Source organism: Lineus longissimus, chromosome 10, assembly GCF_910592395.1.
Source record: "Lineus longissimus chromosome 10, tnLinLong1.2, whole genome shotgun sequence".
NCBI classification, from domain to species: Eukaryota; Metazoa; Nemertea; class Pilidiophora; order Heteronemertea; family Lineidae; genus Lineus; species Lineus longissimus.
In genome coordinates, this window is record NC_088317.1 from 2440792 (window position 1) to 2458139 (window position 17348).

At 45.1% G+C, this 17348-nt stretch overlaps 1 protein-coding gene across 2 annotated transcripts in view; it reads right to left on the reverse strand.

Moving 5' to 3' along the window:
- Positions 1-4642: 4642 nt before the first annotated feature.
- Positions 4643-17348, reverse strand: part of LOC135495134 (dynein axonemal heavy chain 2-like) — a 37693-nt gene continuing 24987 nt past the window's right edge. For both annotated transcript variants that reach the window (XM_064783569.1, XM_064783568.1), the window contains 22 exons: positions 15809-15954; positions 15249-15459; positions 14978-15094; positions 14382-14810; positions 14060-14224; positions 13765-13890; positions 13381-13596; positions 12314-12614; positions 11543-11675; positions 10985-11329; positions 10572-10698; positions 10140-10326; positions 9519-9724; positions 9040-9165; positions 8709-8900; positions 8308-8499; positions 7875-8059; positions 7457-7679; positions 6934-7200; positions 6568-6744; positions 6124-6352; positions 4643-5697 (listed from right to left, as the gene is read on the reverse strand). In XM_064783569.1, coding sequence (XP_064639639.1) covers positions 5543-5697; positions 6124-6352; positions 6568-6744; positions 6934-7200; positions 7457-7679; positions 7875-8059; positions 8308-8499; positions 8709-8900; positions 9040-9165; positions 9519-9724; positions 10140-10326; positions 10572-10698; positions 10985-11329; positions 11543-11675; positions 12314-12614; positions 13381-13596; positions 13765-13890; positions 14060-14224; positions 14382-14810; positions 14978-15094; positions 15249-15459; positions 15809-15954 — 4455 coding nt within the window. In that variant the 3' untranslated portion in view covers positions 4643-5542. The remainder of the gene's footprint in view (positions 5698-6123; positions 6353-6567; positions 6745-6933; positions 7201-7456; positions 7680-7874; positions 8060-8307; positions 8500-8708; positions 8901-9039; positions 9166-9518; positions 9725-10139; positions 10327-10571; positions 10699-10984; positions 11330-11542; positions 11676-12313; positions 12615-13380; positions 13597-13764; positions 13891-14059; positions 14225-14381; positions 14811-14977; positions 15095-15248; positions 15460-15808; positions 15955-17348) is intronic.

Sequence of the window (17348 nt, forward strand, 5' to 3'; positions counted from 1 at the left end):
ACCAGGCCGAATGGGACCTTGCTGTTTCACTGTCATGCCAACACGGCACGAGAGATGAGACAGTCACAGCTTGTCATCGACACAGCGAATGAGACAAGACAGCCATTACCTGGCCGAAACGAGATCTGGCTGTCTCTCCGTCTTGCAAACGCGGTGAGATGAGACAGTCACAACCTGTTACCGAAACTGCGAAGGAGATAAGACAGCCGAAATCCTGGCAGCTCTGCCGTCTTGTCAACATGGTGAGGGAGAAGAGACGATCACAGGATGTGCTCCACGGTCATAGGCGCCATGTCGCATGGGCAGACGTCGCTCTCTCCAATTCTGAACCTGTTAAACAGGTGTTGTCGTAACATGTTGTGGCCGGTACGTAGTCTGAATATGGTCACCTGATCCCTTCTTGTCAGTTTGTTGTAGCAGATGTTTGAATCATATCCGGTGCTCGTCCTTCCACTTGTTCCAATAGGTAGCATTGAATAACAAGCAAACCGATTCGAGCTTGGCTACCCCCACCGTGTTTCCATCAAGGTGAGAGCGATGAGACAGACACAGCTGTTACGAATCGGACCTGGCAGCTCCCATGCCTTGCCAACATTCATAGAGACAATGTCGTCGAAACCAGATCGAAACGAACCTGAGTGCTCCAGAGTATTTGCTAACGCGGTGAGAGAGACGAGACAGTCACAACCAGATGGAATTGGCCAGGGGAGCTTCCACCGTCTAACCAACACGGAGAGTGAGATGACGCGGTCGTAACCCGGCCGAATGAGTAACTAAGATAAGACAGCCACAGCCAGGTCGTATAGGTCCTGGCTGCTCCACTGGCATGCCAACACGGTGAACGAGATGAGAAGGCCACAACTAAACCGAATCGAACATAGGACGTCCACCATCTTGTCAATACTGTGAGAGAGATGACAGCCACAACCAGATGGACATGACACCTCCGCCGTCTTGTCACTAACACAGCGAGAGAGATGCGACAGTAACAGCCTTACCGAATTGGACATGGCACCTCCAATGTCTTGTTGATACACACGATGAGAGAGATGAGACAGCCGCAGCCAGACCGAATTGGACATGTCACCTCCACCGTCTTGCCAATGCGGTGAGAGAGATGAGACAGCCGCAGCCAGACCCGAATTGGACATGTCACCTCCGCCGTCTTGCCAATGCGGTGAGAGAGATGAGACAGCCGCAGCCAGACCCGAATTGGACATGTCACCTCCGCCGTCTTGCCAATGCGGTGAAAGAGATGAAATAGCCGCAGACAGACCGAATTGGACATGTCACCTCCACCGTCTTGCCAATGCAGTGAGAGAGATGAGACAGCCACAGCCAGACCGAATTGGACATGTCACCTCCACCGTCGTGCCAATGCGGTGAGAGAGATGAGACAGCCACAACCAGATCGAATTGGACTTGGCACCTCCACCGTCTTGTCGATCAACACGACGAGAGAGATGATACGGCCGCAGCCAGACCGAATTGGATATGTCACATCCACCGTCTTGCCAATGCGGTTAGAGAGATGAGACAGCCACAACCAGACCGAATTGGGCCTGGCACCTCTGCCGTCTTGTCAACACGGCAAGAGAAGATGAAACAGCAAAACCCTATCGAAAAGGCCAGGTCAGCTCCACCGTCTTGCTAATACGATGAAACAGAAGAAACAGACATAACTTGACCGAATCATCGAGCCAGGCTGTCCAACCGTCTTGCCAACACGGTCCGAGAGATGAGACAGTCACAACAACGTCCCGTTCAGTTTTGTCGTGGCCTTCTATATCTCTCACAGAGGAGCAGGAATGTGCATCTTTGCCTGGTTGTGACGGTTGTCCCACCTCTCTCACCACAGTGGAGCAACCAGACACACTTCGTTCTAGCTGTGACCGTCTCACCTCTTTCACAATCTCAGCAACAGAGTGGAGCAGCCCAGTCTGGCTGTGACTGTCCCTTTCATCATGTCGGCAACACGTACAGTGGAGCAGCCAGTCCCAATTTGGTCTGGCTGTGACTGTCTCATCTCTTTCATCATGTCGGCAACACGTACAGTGGAGCAGCCAGACCCACTTCGGTCTGGCTGTGACTGTCTCCTCTCTCAACGTGTTGTGGAGAGAGTGGAGCTGAAAGCGTCTTTCGATCTGGTTATGACCCGCTCTTATGGCTGTCTCTCGTCTCTCGACCACAGTGTGTTGGCAAGATGGCTTAGCTGTCTGGTCCCATTCAGTCTTAGTCGTGGCTGTCTCGTCTCTTACAGTTTTGGCGATACGATGAGCAGCCAGCCCCAATTTGGTCTGGCTGTGACTGTCTCATATCTTTCATCATGTCGGCAACACGTGCAGTGGACCAGCCAGACCCACTTCGGTCTGGCTGTGACTGTCTCATCTCTCACCGTCCTCTCTCTCACCATGTGGCAACACATTGGAGCAACCAGACACACTTCGACCGGGCTGTGACTGTCTCATCTCTTTCACCAACTCGGCAACAGAGTGGAGCAACCACTTCGGCCTGGCTGTGACTGTCTAATCTCTCTCAACGTGTTGTGGAGAGTGGAACTGAAAGCGTCTTTCGATCTGGTTATGACTCGCTCATCTCTCTCTAATGGCTGTCTCTCGTCTCTCGACCACAGCGTGTTGGCAAGAAGGCTTAGCTGTCTGGTCCCATTCAGTCTTAGTCGTGGCTGTCTTACGTCTATTACAGTTTTAGCGATATGATGAGTAGCCAGCCCCAATTTGGTCTGGCTGTGACTGTCTCGTGTCTCTCACCGTCCTCTCTCTCACCATGTGGCAACACAGTGGAGCAACCAGACACACTTCGGCCAGGCTGTGACTGTCTCATCTCTTTCACCAACTCGGCAACGGAGTGGAGCAACCACTTCGGTCTGGCTGTGACTTTTTCATCTCTCAACGTCTTGTGGAGAGAGTGGAGCTGAAAGCGTCTTTCGATCTGGTTATGACTCGCTCATCTCTCACTTCTGGCTGTCTCTCGTCTCTCGACTACAGCGTGTTGGCAAGACGGCTTAGCTGTCTGGTCCCATTCAGTCTTAGTCGTAGCTGTCTTACGTCTCTTACAGTTTTGGCGATACGATGAGTAGCCAGCCCCAATTTGGTCTGGCTGTGACTGTCTCATCTCTTTCATCATGTCGGCACACGTACAGTGGACCAGCCAGACCCACTTCGGTCTGGCTGTGACTGTCTCCTCTCTCAACGTCTTGTGGAGAGAGTGGAGCTGAAAGCGTCTTTCGATCTGGTTATGACTCGCTCATCTCTCTCTTATGGCTGTCTCTCGTCTCTCGATCACAGCGTGTTGGCAAGACGGCTTAGCTGTCTGGTCCCATTCAGTCTCAGTCGTGGCTGTCTCGTCTCTTACAGTTTTGGCGATACGATGAGTAGCCAGCCCCAATTTGGTCTGGCTGTGACTGTCTCATCTCTCTCACCGTCCTCTCTCTCACCATGTGGCAACACAGTGGACCAGCCAAACACACTTCGGTCTGGCTGTGACTGTCTCATCTCTCTCACCGTCCTCTCTCTCACCATGTGACAACACAGTGGAGCAACCAAACACACTTCGGCCGAGCTGTGACTGTCTCATCTCTTTCACCATGTCGGCAACAGAGTGGACCAACAAGACCCACTTCGGCCTGGCTGTGACTGTCTCATCTCTCTCAACGTGTTGTGGAGAGAGTGGAGCTGAAAGTGTCTTTCGATCTGGTTATGACTCGCTCATCTCTCTCTCTTATGGCTGTCTCTCGTCTCTCGACCACAGCGTGTTGGCAAGACGGCTTAGCTGTCTGGTCCCATTCAGTCTTAGCCGTAGCTGTCTTTCGTCTCTGACAGTTTTGGCGATACGATGAGTAGCCAGCCCCAATATGGTCTGGCTGTGACTGTCTCATCTCTCTCACCGTCCTCTCTCTCACCATGTGGCAACATAGTTGAGCAACCAGACACACTTCGGTCTGGCTGTGACTGTCTCATCTCTTTCACCATGTCGGCAACAGAGTGGACCAGCAAGACCCACTTCGGCCTGGCTGTGACTGTCTCATCTCTCTCAACGTGTTGTGGCTGAGACAGTGGGGCAGAAAGCGTCTTTCGATCTGGTTAGGACTCGCTCATCTCTCTCTCTCTCTTTATGGTGGTAGAGACAACCAGCCAAGATGGGGTTAATATCACCATAAAAGTTAAGTACACTCCCAAACGATGAAAATTCCCCCAAAAAAATATTCCCACGGTCCGAGCCAAACGGGTTGCAAGGGTTAATAAACTACCTCGTACCCAGGATAAAAAAATTCAAATTGCAGGGGTAAATGTATTAGGAAATTTTAAACTTTTTCCTAGGAACGAGGTTTCCATTAACCCTCTCATCCCGTTTGGCTCTGACCGTGGGAATATTTTGTTTTGCAAAATTTCTGCCTTATGAAATGGATACACCTTTTTTCTCTCAAAATTAACCCCCTCTGTGTGGAATCGTAGCCTGACGTTGTACTTTAAAAATACTTTCCTTTTTCACATCTTTGGCGCACAGAAGCAAATGGAGGAAGAATGTCATGTGCCCCTTGTCACATACCTGATATGCGACTTACAATGGGGGCGTCTGTGACCGTCAATACAAGAACAGTTTGCACAAAAACAACAACGCATGATTGAATAATTTAACTTTTTTTATTTTTCTTACAAAAGTTCATAAACATATTTCAACACTATTTACAAATAACAACAATATAAACTCATGGAATGAACAAGGGAAATCATTCAAACAAGACTATGGCATTCAGCAGTTTATTTACATCATCAATGGACCGGTTTTTGGGCAGATTTTAAGCATAAGATTATTTTAGATTTGACTGAACTAAACATAGTAAATCAATACAACATGATTCAAAAAGAAAGGACGGATTTAGGAAAAGGTTTCATTTCATAACTACAAAGGCAGGAAGCTTGTTCTTTCAGTCTTTCATTACAATGAGTGATAGTAGCAGCATCTTTAACTGACTCTCTGACTGTGTACATATAGAACCAGGGTGGGGACAAAAAAAGGCCTCTCTGCCAATATTTGAAGCTTCTGCTTGCCTTATGTATTTTTGGTAGCAGGTAAATAAGGAGTGAAATAATCCATATTATGATTTGCAGCAGTGTACTATCACGGACGGAATTCAGTCATAAATTGATAAAGTGAAAAAGAAATTGATTTTGACAGAACAATTTCCTTAATTAAATCTATGAAAGTGTGGACGGAATTTAAGAAATATAACTTGATGAGTAGCACAAATTAACAGTTGATTCAAGCTTGGGTTATATTCAATGACAGGATAAGCATGTAGAATTCTTTATCACATTTTATGACAGCACATGGCCAGTCTCTCTACACATGCCACACTCACCCGGGAAACATTACTCTGAGTGAAATACTAGATGGCAACACTTGTGAATGTCATTGTCTCTTTAGATCAAAGTAAGCACTGTTCATTACTCTCCACTGCACACAGCCTGGTTCAGGCTGAAAAATGGCTTCCGCAGTGAAAGGGTTAATGCGACTGATTAGCCTAAGCATCCAAACTCATCAGCAGAGCAGTGCCTCTCTTGGTCCAGTGGTCTGAGTTCTTCTCACCGGCCTTCAGGTCGACTGCGACCACGAACGACGCACGTCCCGTTGATCCGGCACGGTTTGGGAAGTAGTAACATGGGCAACTGTAGATACCTGGAAAGGGATATCAAAATATGTATGACTAATATTGTTAAAATTCGAACCAGGGTTACTATTTGACAATAGGGGTGGCTGGGCCAAACACTGAGAACACCAGCTAGCAGCATCACCCAACATGAGGAAAATAGCTTGGACTTTGAAGCATCACCCAGCAGTCAAGGAGACCAGCTCGTAGCATCACTGAGAAAACCAGCCACAAGCTTCAGCCAGCAGGCCTTCAGCTCGAACCCACAAGGGAAGCAATCACCAGGAAGACCCCATAGAACCTGGACACGTTCATTTGAAAGTGGGTCCATTTTTTACTGGTGGGTTCAACACTGCAAAAGTCCACGCCACTGGACTAATGGCTCCTAGTAGTCATAAACATGGCACATACAGGACCAGGGAATCAAGGGGGGACCCCATCATACCATAACTTACCTCGACTCGTTTTGCTCCTCCTCTGCTCAGCAGGCTTGAAATGGACAGTCGGCATCTGGCAGACAAGCTGCATGGGGTTGGCTTCGATCAGGCAGGCATTCTTCATATCCCAGCCAGCACCTTGCAAGAACAGTCCTTTGATGAGTACGCCATCCTTTGGAGCACCAGTGATGTTACTGTCATCTATGGTCATGACGGTGAACTCCCACGCGAGGGAATCGACTGACACCTAGGATGATAAAGAGAGGGTTAAAATAAGACCAATGAAACAGCAATACCAAAAGTGCATGGCTCCATTCAATACCATAGAGTACAATACCATGGTCACTCTTATGACTAATTTCATTCATTCGTTACGCCAACTACTTAACTCTTACAAGTTGTCCTGGTTATATAAGCAAGGGTATGGTTTTGTTCTACTATTGATCGCCCTTCCATACTTACATTGTTCAATCTAGCAGACGTCTGGAGCACAGCTGTGAGGAAACCAGTCGGGAACGTGAAGGCGGACATCCAGAAGATCATGGGGGGATGCGCACGCTGGGCCCACTTGAAGAACTGCTCCACACGGGCCACTAGGTCTCTGGTCCAGGAGGCCAGGGGCTTCATGGATGGGTAAGCCTGGAAGAAAAAGTGAGATCTAGAAGGATCTAAGGCATCAAGAGACAATGTGTCGCTCATTAAGTTGAGTGGAATCCACCATTCCTACAGCTCTCACACATAATACACCAAGCTCGGCTGTGGTCGTTCCTGATGTATATCCTCTCATTGTTTTTGTGACATATCACAAAAGTACATTTATGTATTTACCTTCTGCCAAGATGGTGGAACTCTGGCCTCGTAGATACATTGGAAGATGTCCTCGAGCTCTGACGACATAACCACCAAGCCTTGGATGCCCTTTTCAAGGTCCTCCAACTGCGACCTGATCTCGTCGAGCAGGGCGTTGTAACGCTGAATCTCTTGGAGTAGGACGACGTTCAGCGGGGACGGATCTACTGAGAGGATTTTGGCAGTTCCTTCATAGTCGATGTTCTCTGGGAGTTGTTTGTAGATGTTTGCACCAAGCTCCAATACCTGGAGAAAATAAAGAACATTTTATGAAATATTACTGAAATCCAACTTTTAAAGGGGGACTAGCGGCCGGAGCTAGGGCGAAAAGTTTGTAGTCTTCATGTGACAAGTATGCACAGCTAATAGGGGCTGAGGAGATACAACCCAGTCATGTTCAATACCGGCGTTAGTGACAATATTTTTTTGAACACCTAGGCCCTGGTAGACAAGAGAACTTCTCTGGACAGCATTTTCTCCCTAGGTGATGACCTATCCTTACCTGGTCCTCTCGACTCTCTCCCTTAGCGGCGGACACCTGTGGCTGCAGCGACAGCAACGTCTCAAACAGCATCCTCGTCTCCTGGATCTGTGAGGTGATGTCGGCATTGGGATGCTGGCCGAACACTTCAGGATGGTCGATGTTAGGCAGCATGCTGATGTACTCCTTGTAGGAGGAGAGGGGGCCGTCCTTTGGCACGTAGTAGGTTGGTAGGATGGAAAGCCTGAAGAGAAATGAAAATATGTGATTTTGATCTGGGTTGTCAGCTCAGTGATGCCTTGGGATGGCCAAGTGTAGCATCAGATGGGTCAGTAGCTCTGTTAGTTGCCGAGCCGACTACAATTTCAACAGAGGAGACTGCCAGTCAGTTAAAGGCATAGATTCAAGGACACGCAGAAAACATTCCAGCGATACTTACTTGAAAAACTGTGTGCTAATGGTGGCATCGAGGAAGTATTCATTGATATACGTCAAGAGCAGACGACGATCAAAGTCGTCAGTCACATGACCTCCGTAGTTGATGCCGGCAATCAGGTACTTCAAGGCATCCCACGGTGTGTCTTCGTACTCATCGAGGTAGATGCTGAGTAGATTCTCAGAAACCTGGAAGAGAAAAAACATAAATTTTCATGACAGCTATCTCAGTGACTCGTCTGGTGCATTGCACTACCACTTCCCATATTTGACCATGTTAATCCTCTTGAGGGGGGTTGTATTAAACTCTGCATGACCTGTCCTAGGATGAAAGATGGTCGTCTCGCCTCTGTTGAAGTCTAGGAGGGTGTTGCTCCTGAAGTCACCCTGTTGGCAGGTGTGGGCCGACTTAAGTGACAATTTGATCTGGAACTCACCTCGAAGTCCGAGTCGTTGAAGTCGTATCGGATGTTCCAGCCGAGCATCAAGAACTTCCTCCTCTCGAGTAAGACGGAGTGGAAGAAGCAGAGAGCGAACAGCAACTTCTTATACTTGTCTTGTTTGTGGCAGCGGGAGAATTGTTGCTCAGTCACCAAGTGGTAGAGACGCTTCATGTTGGCTTTCAGACCCTGAAAAGTATATACAACATTTCAGCCTACTTTTCATGTCAGATTGTCATCTCTCGAAAGGAACTGGGACTTTTTTGAGAAAATGCGCCTCATCATGAAATCAGGGGTCAATATTCGCTTCTACGGCCCTGCACACCCTGTTTGAAGCGCCTGGCATAAGCTCACACAATGCCAGTTAAGTGACTTGCACAAGACCACACAGTACTCACCTTGGGGGGTTCGGTGGTCATCTTGATACCGGTTTGTAAGATGGCGATGGGGAACTCCGGGTTGGGGCTACTGCTGAGCCAGAGCCTGAACTGGGGATGAGTGTCCTCAATCTGGAGCTGTTCGACCAGCTTGTCCAGCTGGGGCATCCAACTCAGGGACAAGTGACAGTTGGCCAGGAACACCCAGTTACCCTGAAGGAGAGAAAAGTATCACATTGAGAATATTTCTGTTGCACTTTCCAAGCTAAATACAGAAGTTGGATACCAACGCCGGTAAAAACTGCATTGGAGCTGAATTTTCGCGTTCTAGTCTATCCCCTAATTGACATACCTCTTTCACTCCCTCTCTTATCATCCTGGTTGCTATGGGAGATTGACCTTGACCTAGAGACAGGGCATGGAATCGGTGAGCCATGTTGCTGGTCTCCGCCAACTGGAGCAGGGCACTGGTAGGATCCTAGAAAGAATAATCATTTCAACATAAAAGAAGAATTTTACAAGACAGAATGAAATCAACTTTTATTTACCAAATAACCTTTTCAACACGTTTTTATGGAAGACTACTGAAATTTGACAGTTCCCATAGATCTTGTTGATAATAAGTGATACAAGAGAACATATGCCAGGGACTCCCTTAGCGAATACCTCCCTATTAAATACACTCTTTCTAATGAGGACACTGCATTTGGTCCCAAATGGGTTGTTTCAATTGAATTTGGCCACTCTTAACACAACTCTCTATTAAGGACAGCACTTGTCAGACCAGAGGTTCGCCTTTATGGAGACGCTCTACTGTATTACAATACTTACAACTCCGGGAGACAACACAAAAATGAGTGGCGTCCTCGTAGTCGAGTCCTCCACGACTTGGTGCATGTCCAGGACGGGCGGCTCGACAAACTTTAGGCCCAAGTTATTGATGATAAACGATGTGGCACAGAAGGACACTCTGTCTGGACGCAGTGACCGCACTATCAACATGCGCTGGAGTTCATTGCAGGCGTTATCCCATTCACCTGGAGAAGACGACGTACCAGAGATAGGATCATTCAAGGGTATTGCATGAGGGGTACCATCAACCTCTAAATTTTGGTGTCTATTCGTTTTTCACAATTCAAGAAAATTTCCGCTAAACTTTTTTTTAAAGTTTTTTTGGCGAATATTTGTGTTTATTCATTTTCACAATTCATGAAAATTTCCGATAAAATTTTTTTTCAAAATTTTTATTTTGGCGAATAACGTTATTTCTTTCTGTGTCCAAATAAAAATGAAAAATATTTCAAGAAATTTTTTTTTACCACTTGAGATTATTCGTGAAAAATTTGGCAATTTACCGTACATCACAAGCAAGCTCACTGATTAACAAATAACATTGACTTTATGCCACGTTGACAGCCCACAACGATTAGATCAACGAGATGGTCTACTTACCAGGCAGTCCTGCTGTCTCCGGCTCTGATGCTGTATACCAGATATTCCAGTCTCGAGGATACTGCTCAAACGACGTGATCAGACCGTGGAAGTTCGCCAACTTGTCAAGCTCTGTGATGTTATCCCAAGCCATGTCGGTCAACCAGGCCGAACAAGGGTTGTCCATTTGGTTCTCTCGGTCGAGTACCTACAAATCGATTATAATGAGAATTTCAATGATGTCTAAGTCTCTTGCGAAGTGCATCACACAATAACTGCCCAATAAAGGCAGCAACAGTCAAATTCACCTCCTTTGATGACGCCAAGCATTCCTAGTCAGAATGAATTTACTCAGGATGAGAGGTCAGCAGATCAGAACCAGACAGACATGTCTTTTTAACATTACATTCGTCATTTTGAAAACATATCGCGACGCAAAATCGTTTAACTTACAAGTCCGCCTCTCAAGAAGAAGCTGTATTCATCCATGTTGAGTTTGCCGGACGCCTCCAGAATCTTGGCACACATTTGGAAGGAGAAGAGCAACTTGTGCCTCTCGAACAGACCTCGGCAAGTGTACCTAGAAGATCATATTGAAAATGTGATGTGGTATTTCATGTAGGCAAACCCCATTACCAACAAGTTACTGCTGAACAGCAAATTTTGTGTGCAGGATGGTCTTCCTCACCTCGTAGATAACGATTTGATTCGGGTGGGAAAGGAACAGCAAATTTTGTGTGCAGGATGGTCTTCCTCACCTCGTAGATAACGATTTGATTCGGGTGGGAAAAGTAACAAGGCAGAAGGATAGGGGCAGGTGTTGACACTCGACTGTCCACTTTCATGATTGCTTGTGTTCAACCTACCTGTACACAGCAAATGTATGATAATCATTGAGATTTGTAATCCGTTCTTCCAGCTTAGCACTTCTTGATGACTTGTCGATGGATAGATTGAACAGTTCGATGTACGCATCCAGGGAGAACTGGTACATGGGGTCGATGCGGCCCATGTCGTTCAACACGAAGAAGAGAATGGACGCTCGCTGGGCACATGGCCGATAACCCTCTCTTGCAGCATCAATCTTGACCTCCGTCTGCTCAGAGGTCTGCAGCTGCTCCGTCACGTCCTGCGATGTCTTCTTGGAGTCCTGCAGAGTGTTGACGAGCTGCTCATCATCAAGGAGCGAGCCCTGCGCTTCATTCAATAATCTGCAACGGGGTGAACGAATTTACATGAAAATGGTGGAGAAGTATCTATTTCCTAACTCTTATTCCAAATCACTGCGCTGATATCGCTGTGTTGTCATCATCGTAGCAATGACTGCTTCCAAAAATCATCAGTATACGCACTACTGCCGTACCCTGAAAGCAGGCATTCATAGCGTTCCTTACAATCACTCAGAGGTGCATCCTCATACTTACTTCAAAATCTTGTCTTCTAGTTCAACGATCTTCTTCTTCCCTTCGGCGATGTTGATGACGAGTTTGTCCTTCTGCTGTTCAAGTTCTGGTCGTTCTTTTCGCACAACGATACCAAGAAGCTGAGCCTCAAGACCTGAAAGATGACCACACGATACAAGGTGAGAGACGCCTTTACCTGGCCAATGAACGTTTGGTCTTCATAGGTTGACAAGGATGGACCAAAGTGACAATGTCATAACACGCCATCGAGCCTCATAGCCTAGTGGTTGACACTGCTGGCCACCACGCAATAGGGCCCGGTTCGATCCCGGGGAGAACCCAGGAGTGTATGTCTGGATGAACCGGCGAGGCTTTCAAGGAACTAAAATTCCTGGCTCTTCACAGTCCTTCGAATGAGACTCAAAACCAAGTTCCTTGTACCTGGTGTCTATGCCAGGGCAAGCTAAGACCCCACCAAGTGAGAAACATGAGCAGCTTGCGTGGACTCTATATCTCTCGCCAAAGTCGGACCACTAGGCTGATAAACCCAATTGGCACCTAACCGTAGTGGCACGCAGGATACCCTCATCCCGCCTTGGAGGAGGATTACTCCTAGGAGAATTACCCCTCCAAGTGCAGAGCGAATGCTGAAGAAGAAGAAGAAGAAGAAGAAGAAGAATAACACGCCATCACATCTTTACTAACTGGTTCAAGGTTGTCCTACATCAGCCCTCAAAGAAGGCCAGGTGTTTTTCTATTAGATTATACCTACTGGTACAATTCATCACTCACCTTGCAGTTTGACAGCAAAGTTTGTAATCGTCGTTTTGGTCGAGATTTCTGGCGTATAGTGCGGGTTACTGAGCTTGGTCGTGATGTAGAACCGGAAGTCAGGATTGTACTCAATCTCCTTGTCGCCTAGCCTGATGATGTAGGCACCACCTATTTTGACGAGGGATTTATTGAGGACGGGATCGAGGGACGGATCCAGACGCTCTTGGACGTTCTGTAGGAGTACCGGCATGCCGTATTGGATGGCCGTCTCAAGAGTTCTCATGTAGTCATGTTGCTGTAAATCGATCACTTTCAGGCCCTGAAAAGGTAAAGTTGTGTTATTATGGACAAAGGCAGCCAGAAATCACAATAGAAATTCACTTCGTTGGATTGAAAGGATTTGAACATGTGCCTCACCCCAACAGGATTGTGAAGTTGGGGCCATTTTTTAATTCTTAACATGTTTTACTAGAACCATGAATGAACACATATGAAGAAAATTGGGGATTAATAGATTTTAAGGCACCATTGAAGGCAAATATATCAAGAAAGTTGTAATTTTTAAAATGACATGGGTTTTAAATGGCAAATGCACAACATTGGACTAGTGTACTTGAATGTGTAGGAAGTCTGATAATATGCAATTATCATGTTTTATGGAATACAAAATTATCAAACAAGTGAGCCGCATGCCCCTATAGAGATTGTGAGATATATGTATACTGAAGTAACAATGACGTGAATGAATAATCAAATATATTGAAAGAAGAGAAAACTGGATGGTGAAGTAATAACATGGATTCACCCTAAATGGATTAATCAAGTCCGTTATCTGCAATGAAAATGTCAGCATAAACATCGATAAATTTTGGCTCCATTTTTTATTGAGGACAGTTAAGCTGGGTTGGTGTAGCATTACATAGATCGTAATCCGCATAATCTGCACTAATTTAATTTTGCAATTTCTGAGAAAAAATAAAATTATTCTCAGACCTGCATCAATGAAATTCATCAACTCTTAAAAAGGTTTCAGCCACTTCTGGTCATGAGCATCTCAGAAATATAATCAACCTCCAAACACATACCCTGGACGACTCCATACTCTTGATCCACTTGATAGCCTGACCCTGCGGATCGACCATCAGCGGCCACCGACTCCCCCTCGTCACAATCACGCCGTTCTCAGTCGAGAAGCCGTCACTTGGCAGGCCCTGGAGGTTCCAGTCACGTACTTGGGTCGGCTTGACCATGAATTCGCAGAAGTTGAAATCCGGGCTGCATGGCACTGCAAGCTTGTTGATCTGGAGAAGATGAAAGAAATTTTAAACTTAGAATCTTTGAGTGTTGACAGATAGATGATTTTATGTTAGAACGTAAATCCTACTTGAGCATGAAGCCAGCTTACTCCATACTCTGATCTGTTGAAGTTATGTGACCTACCCAATGGGTTAACAGTCACTGCACCTTACCTCAGCTAGCCAGATCTTCTGTACAATCTCGTCCCTGTAGTTGGATAAGAACGGCCCCATGTAAGACAAGAAGGCTGCAGCTACCAAACAGTCACCGGACAGGAAGCCCATCTGGATCTCCAAACTCTGGAAAATAATAACAAATTTATATAATTTATGTCATTCATTTGAAGTCTTCTGCTGCAGATTATGTACTTTTCTTCAAATATTTTTCATCCCAATCCTCGGTTTTTGAGAAAATGAGGAGAGCTGATGTCGTCTGCTCAAATCGGAGGTTTGATGTTTTCATACTAACCGCGACAGTCTCTTCCCATCGGACCTTCTCTCCAGCCAGACCTGCCACAAGCTTGGCCGCACGATCCAACATCATCTCCGTCTGCTCGGCCTTCTTCCTCAAGTCTTCTTTCTGGGCAAGCTTCTCTTCATATGCTAATTTCAGATCGGTCATCTTCTGCTCGACCTGGAAACAAGAAAGGAAGTGTTCAAACAGTGTTCCAGGTAGCCTAGTTTAGTGCCATACGTTTTCATTCATATTCTCCAGTTTTCCATATTCTCCACTGGCCTAGAGTCAGGTGCTCACAAAGTTTTCACCTCTCGGTCAGGACGCACACACTCACCTCGGCTAACTTGGCCTTGGCATCAGCTAACTGGTCCTGCTTCTCCTTCAAGACTGCCATAGCCTGGTTCAGCCTGTTCCTCTTGGGCTCCACAACCCTGTAGATACGTCCGTACACCTCCATCGCCCGCACCCACATGCATAGCGACTTGGCTGCCGAGGACACCCTACCAATGATATCAGGTTGGAAATCTTGCTGGGAGCAGTATTGGCCGATTTTCTTCAAAATACGATCGCTGATGTTGTCTTTGTCAAAGTTAACGAGCTGCTTGATGAAGTTTTGATCGCCGAGTTGCCTCTTTGCCTCCCCCCAGGATGGTTCTTGTCCTCGTAGGATCATGACAGCCTGCATGACGGTCTCGACAAGCTGTGGCGGCCGGCCGTACGACTTGATCTCGCCGATATCTTTCTTGTTCAAAGATTCAAGAGCCTACAAAAACAATCAGAATTAAGGATAAAACAGAAATCCCTCACTTGCCCTGGCAAAAGCACCAGGTACAAGGAACCTCGGTTTCACCTCTGATACAAAGGTTGGCGTAAATTAGAGTTAAGCGTCCTACTCAAGGACACAAAGACGAAACAATTGAACAAACATACCTTCATAGCTTCTTCAAGCGCAGGTACAGCCTCATTCAAATCTTGCTGGGCGAGGTCTGCCATATGTCTGCACCTCACTTCATCCTCTCCAATCTTCTCACTCTTCTGTGCCACAGCCTAGAACATAAAAGTTGGGGAAAATGAATACTGTAGCTTTCACACAGCGAAGGACAAAGACATTTACTACTGAAAAAGCCTAGAATAAACTTGACAAAACAGCGTCGACAAGGTAAGAGGTGGATTCCAGGTAACCTTTGAAAGCAGCTCATACCTTCTGCTGTTCGTCAGCTTCTCGTTTCTGCTGCACGATGACGACGAGGTACTCCTCGCACTGCTTCTGAAACTGTGCCACCTTCGTCTTCGCGACCTCCAACTCGACGGACATCGTCTCGACCTTGGTACGTGTGTCGTCAATCTTGCTCAAACCATTCTTCAACTTGTTGGCGGCGTCTCCGAGCTGTTTGCGCTTTTCGTACAGCAACCTGAATTGAAATGGAGATCTCCTCATGAAAACTTTACAATTTTTACAATTTTTACAATTTTTACAATTTTTACAATTTTTACAATTTTTACAATTTTTACAATTCTTACAATTCTTACAAATCTTACAAATTTTACAAATTTTACAAATTTTACAAATTTTACAGTTTTTACAATTTTTACAATTTTTACAAATTTTACAATTTTTACAATTTTTACAAATTTTACAAATTTTACAATTTTTACAATTTTTACAATTTTTACAAATTTTACAAATTTTACAATTTTTACAAATTTTACAATTTTTTCTCTGAGCACGGTAACCTGGAAAAGTGCTGTTAGGTAACTTACGTTTTGTATCCAGCTACCAGCTCCAGATAGTTCGTGGGTGTGACATAGTTGTGCCTTTTCAACTCCAGAAACATCTTCCCAGAGTAGTCGATGACGGACTTGTGCATCAGTGCAAAAATCTTTGAAAGATTCGGCTTCAACTTTTCCTGAAATAATCAATGACGATGTGAGGAGAACTGAACAAAACAAAGCCACAAATTCTAAATTTAACATCTTGCCTCGAAGAAGTTTCAGATTCCAATTTGACATTAAAATCCATCATACTTTAAAGTTCAGAATTAAATGCAGGCTAGCTATTTCAACAATAACATAGGATATAAGATACAGTTAATTATCAAGTGGCTACAGAGAAACCTCAGGCACACATTTTCAAAATCTTGTATAAAACATTTTCCTTAAATAGCTCCAGCAATTAACAAGGAAACAGGAAATAAAATAATGCATTGAACATAACAAAAGTACTTTCATCCATATTGGTGCGACCAGTAACTAATTGAACAGAAAATGTTATGGAACTATGAATGTAAAATACAAGGAGACAGAACAGTAAGACTACACAGACAAAGAGCTGAAATTTGTCAATCTGGAGATGAGATTTTTGATGATTGTATATTTGAGCAGTTAAACACACTTTTGACCATTGTAGAAGTCACATGTCAAAACTGACAAACTTCAGCTCCTCGTCAAACGAATTAAGACAACATATACCTACATAGAACAGATAGGTGTTGGAGGTTATCAATTATACGTGGAAATTAGAAAATTATTCAAAGATTAGAAATGAACTATAATGATAAAAGTTTGAATCCATGTAAGTTCATGCATGGTGCATAAAACTGAACTGACTAATTTCCTGCAAAATTGTTTAACTGTCTAAAGACCCCCTAAATTTTTCAAACAGAGAACTGGTCACATTTTTTCGCTTTTCACCAAACAAAATGAAACATCTTTTCTGTGGATTCTTGATACTCTAGAAGAAGCTCTTGCGAAAGACACTATAATAGATATATCTGATAGACTTTTTCCCAGGGGTTTGAAAAGCAAAAGTTGGCGGTGAAATGCCAGTATTGAAAGTGTTAATTATCTTAATGGTGGAGAGCAGTAATCTGTGAAGAACTGATAGACCATAAAGCTGACCATAACCGATACAACATCACCAAATTTGCTATCAAAAATGTAATCTAGTTACACGCTGCTTCTTGAAATAATGCTGGAAATTAAAACTGACGCCGTTAGAACAAAGGTTATCAGTGCAATTTGTTGGATGAGTATGCAAGTCATGTAAATGACGAATTGAAAAAAAATCTTCGGTCGGGAGGAAAGGATCAGGATGTTTCAGGGAAGTCTGAGAATCACTCGGGCCTACTCTTTAAAACAACGGAATTTCACACACAATGCCTGCTGCACGTGGTCAAAGTCAACTTGATGCCAATATCTGACAAAACCTCTCATATCAAGACCATGTCAGGAAATTTGACAAGTTTTATCGAATTTCATGATCAAATGATAAAGCTACTGACTCAAATTTTTCAAATCGGAG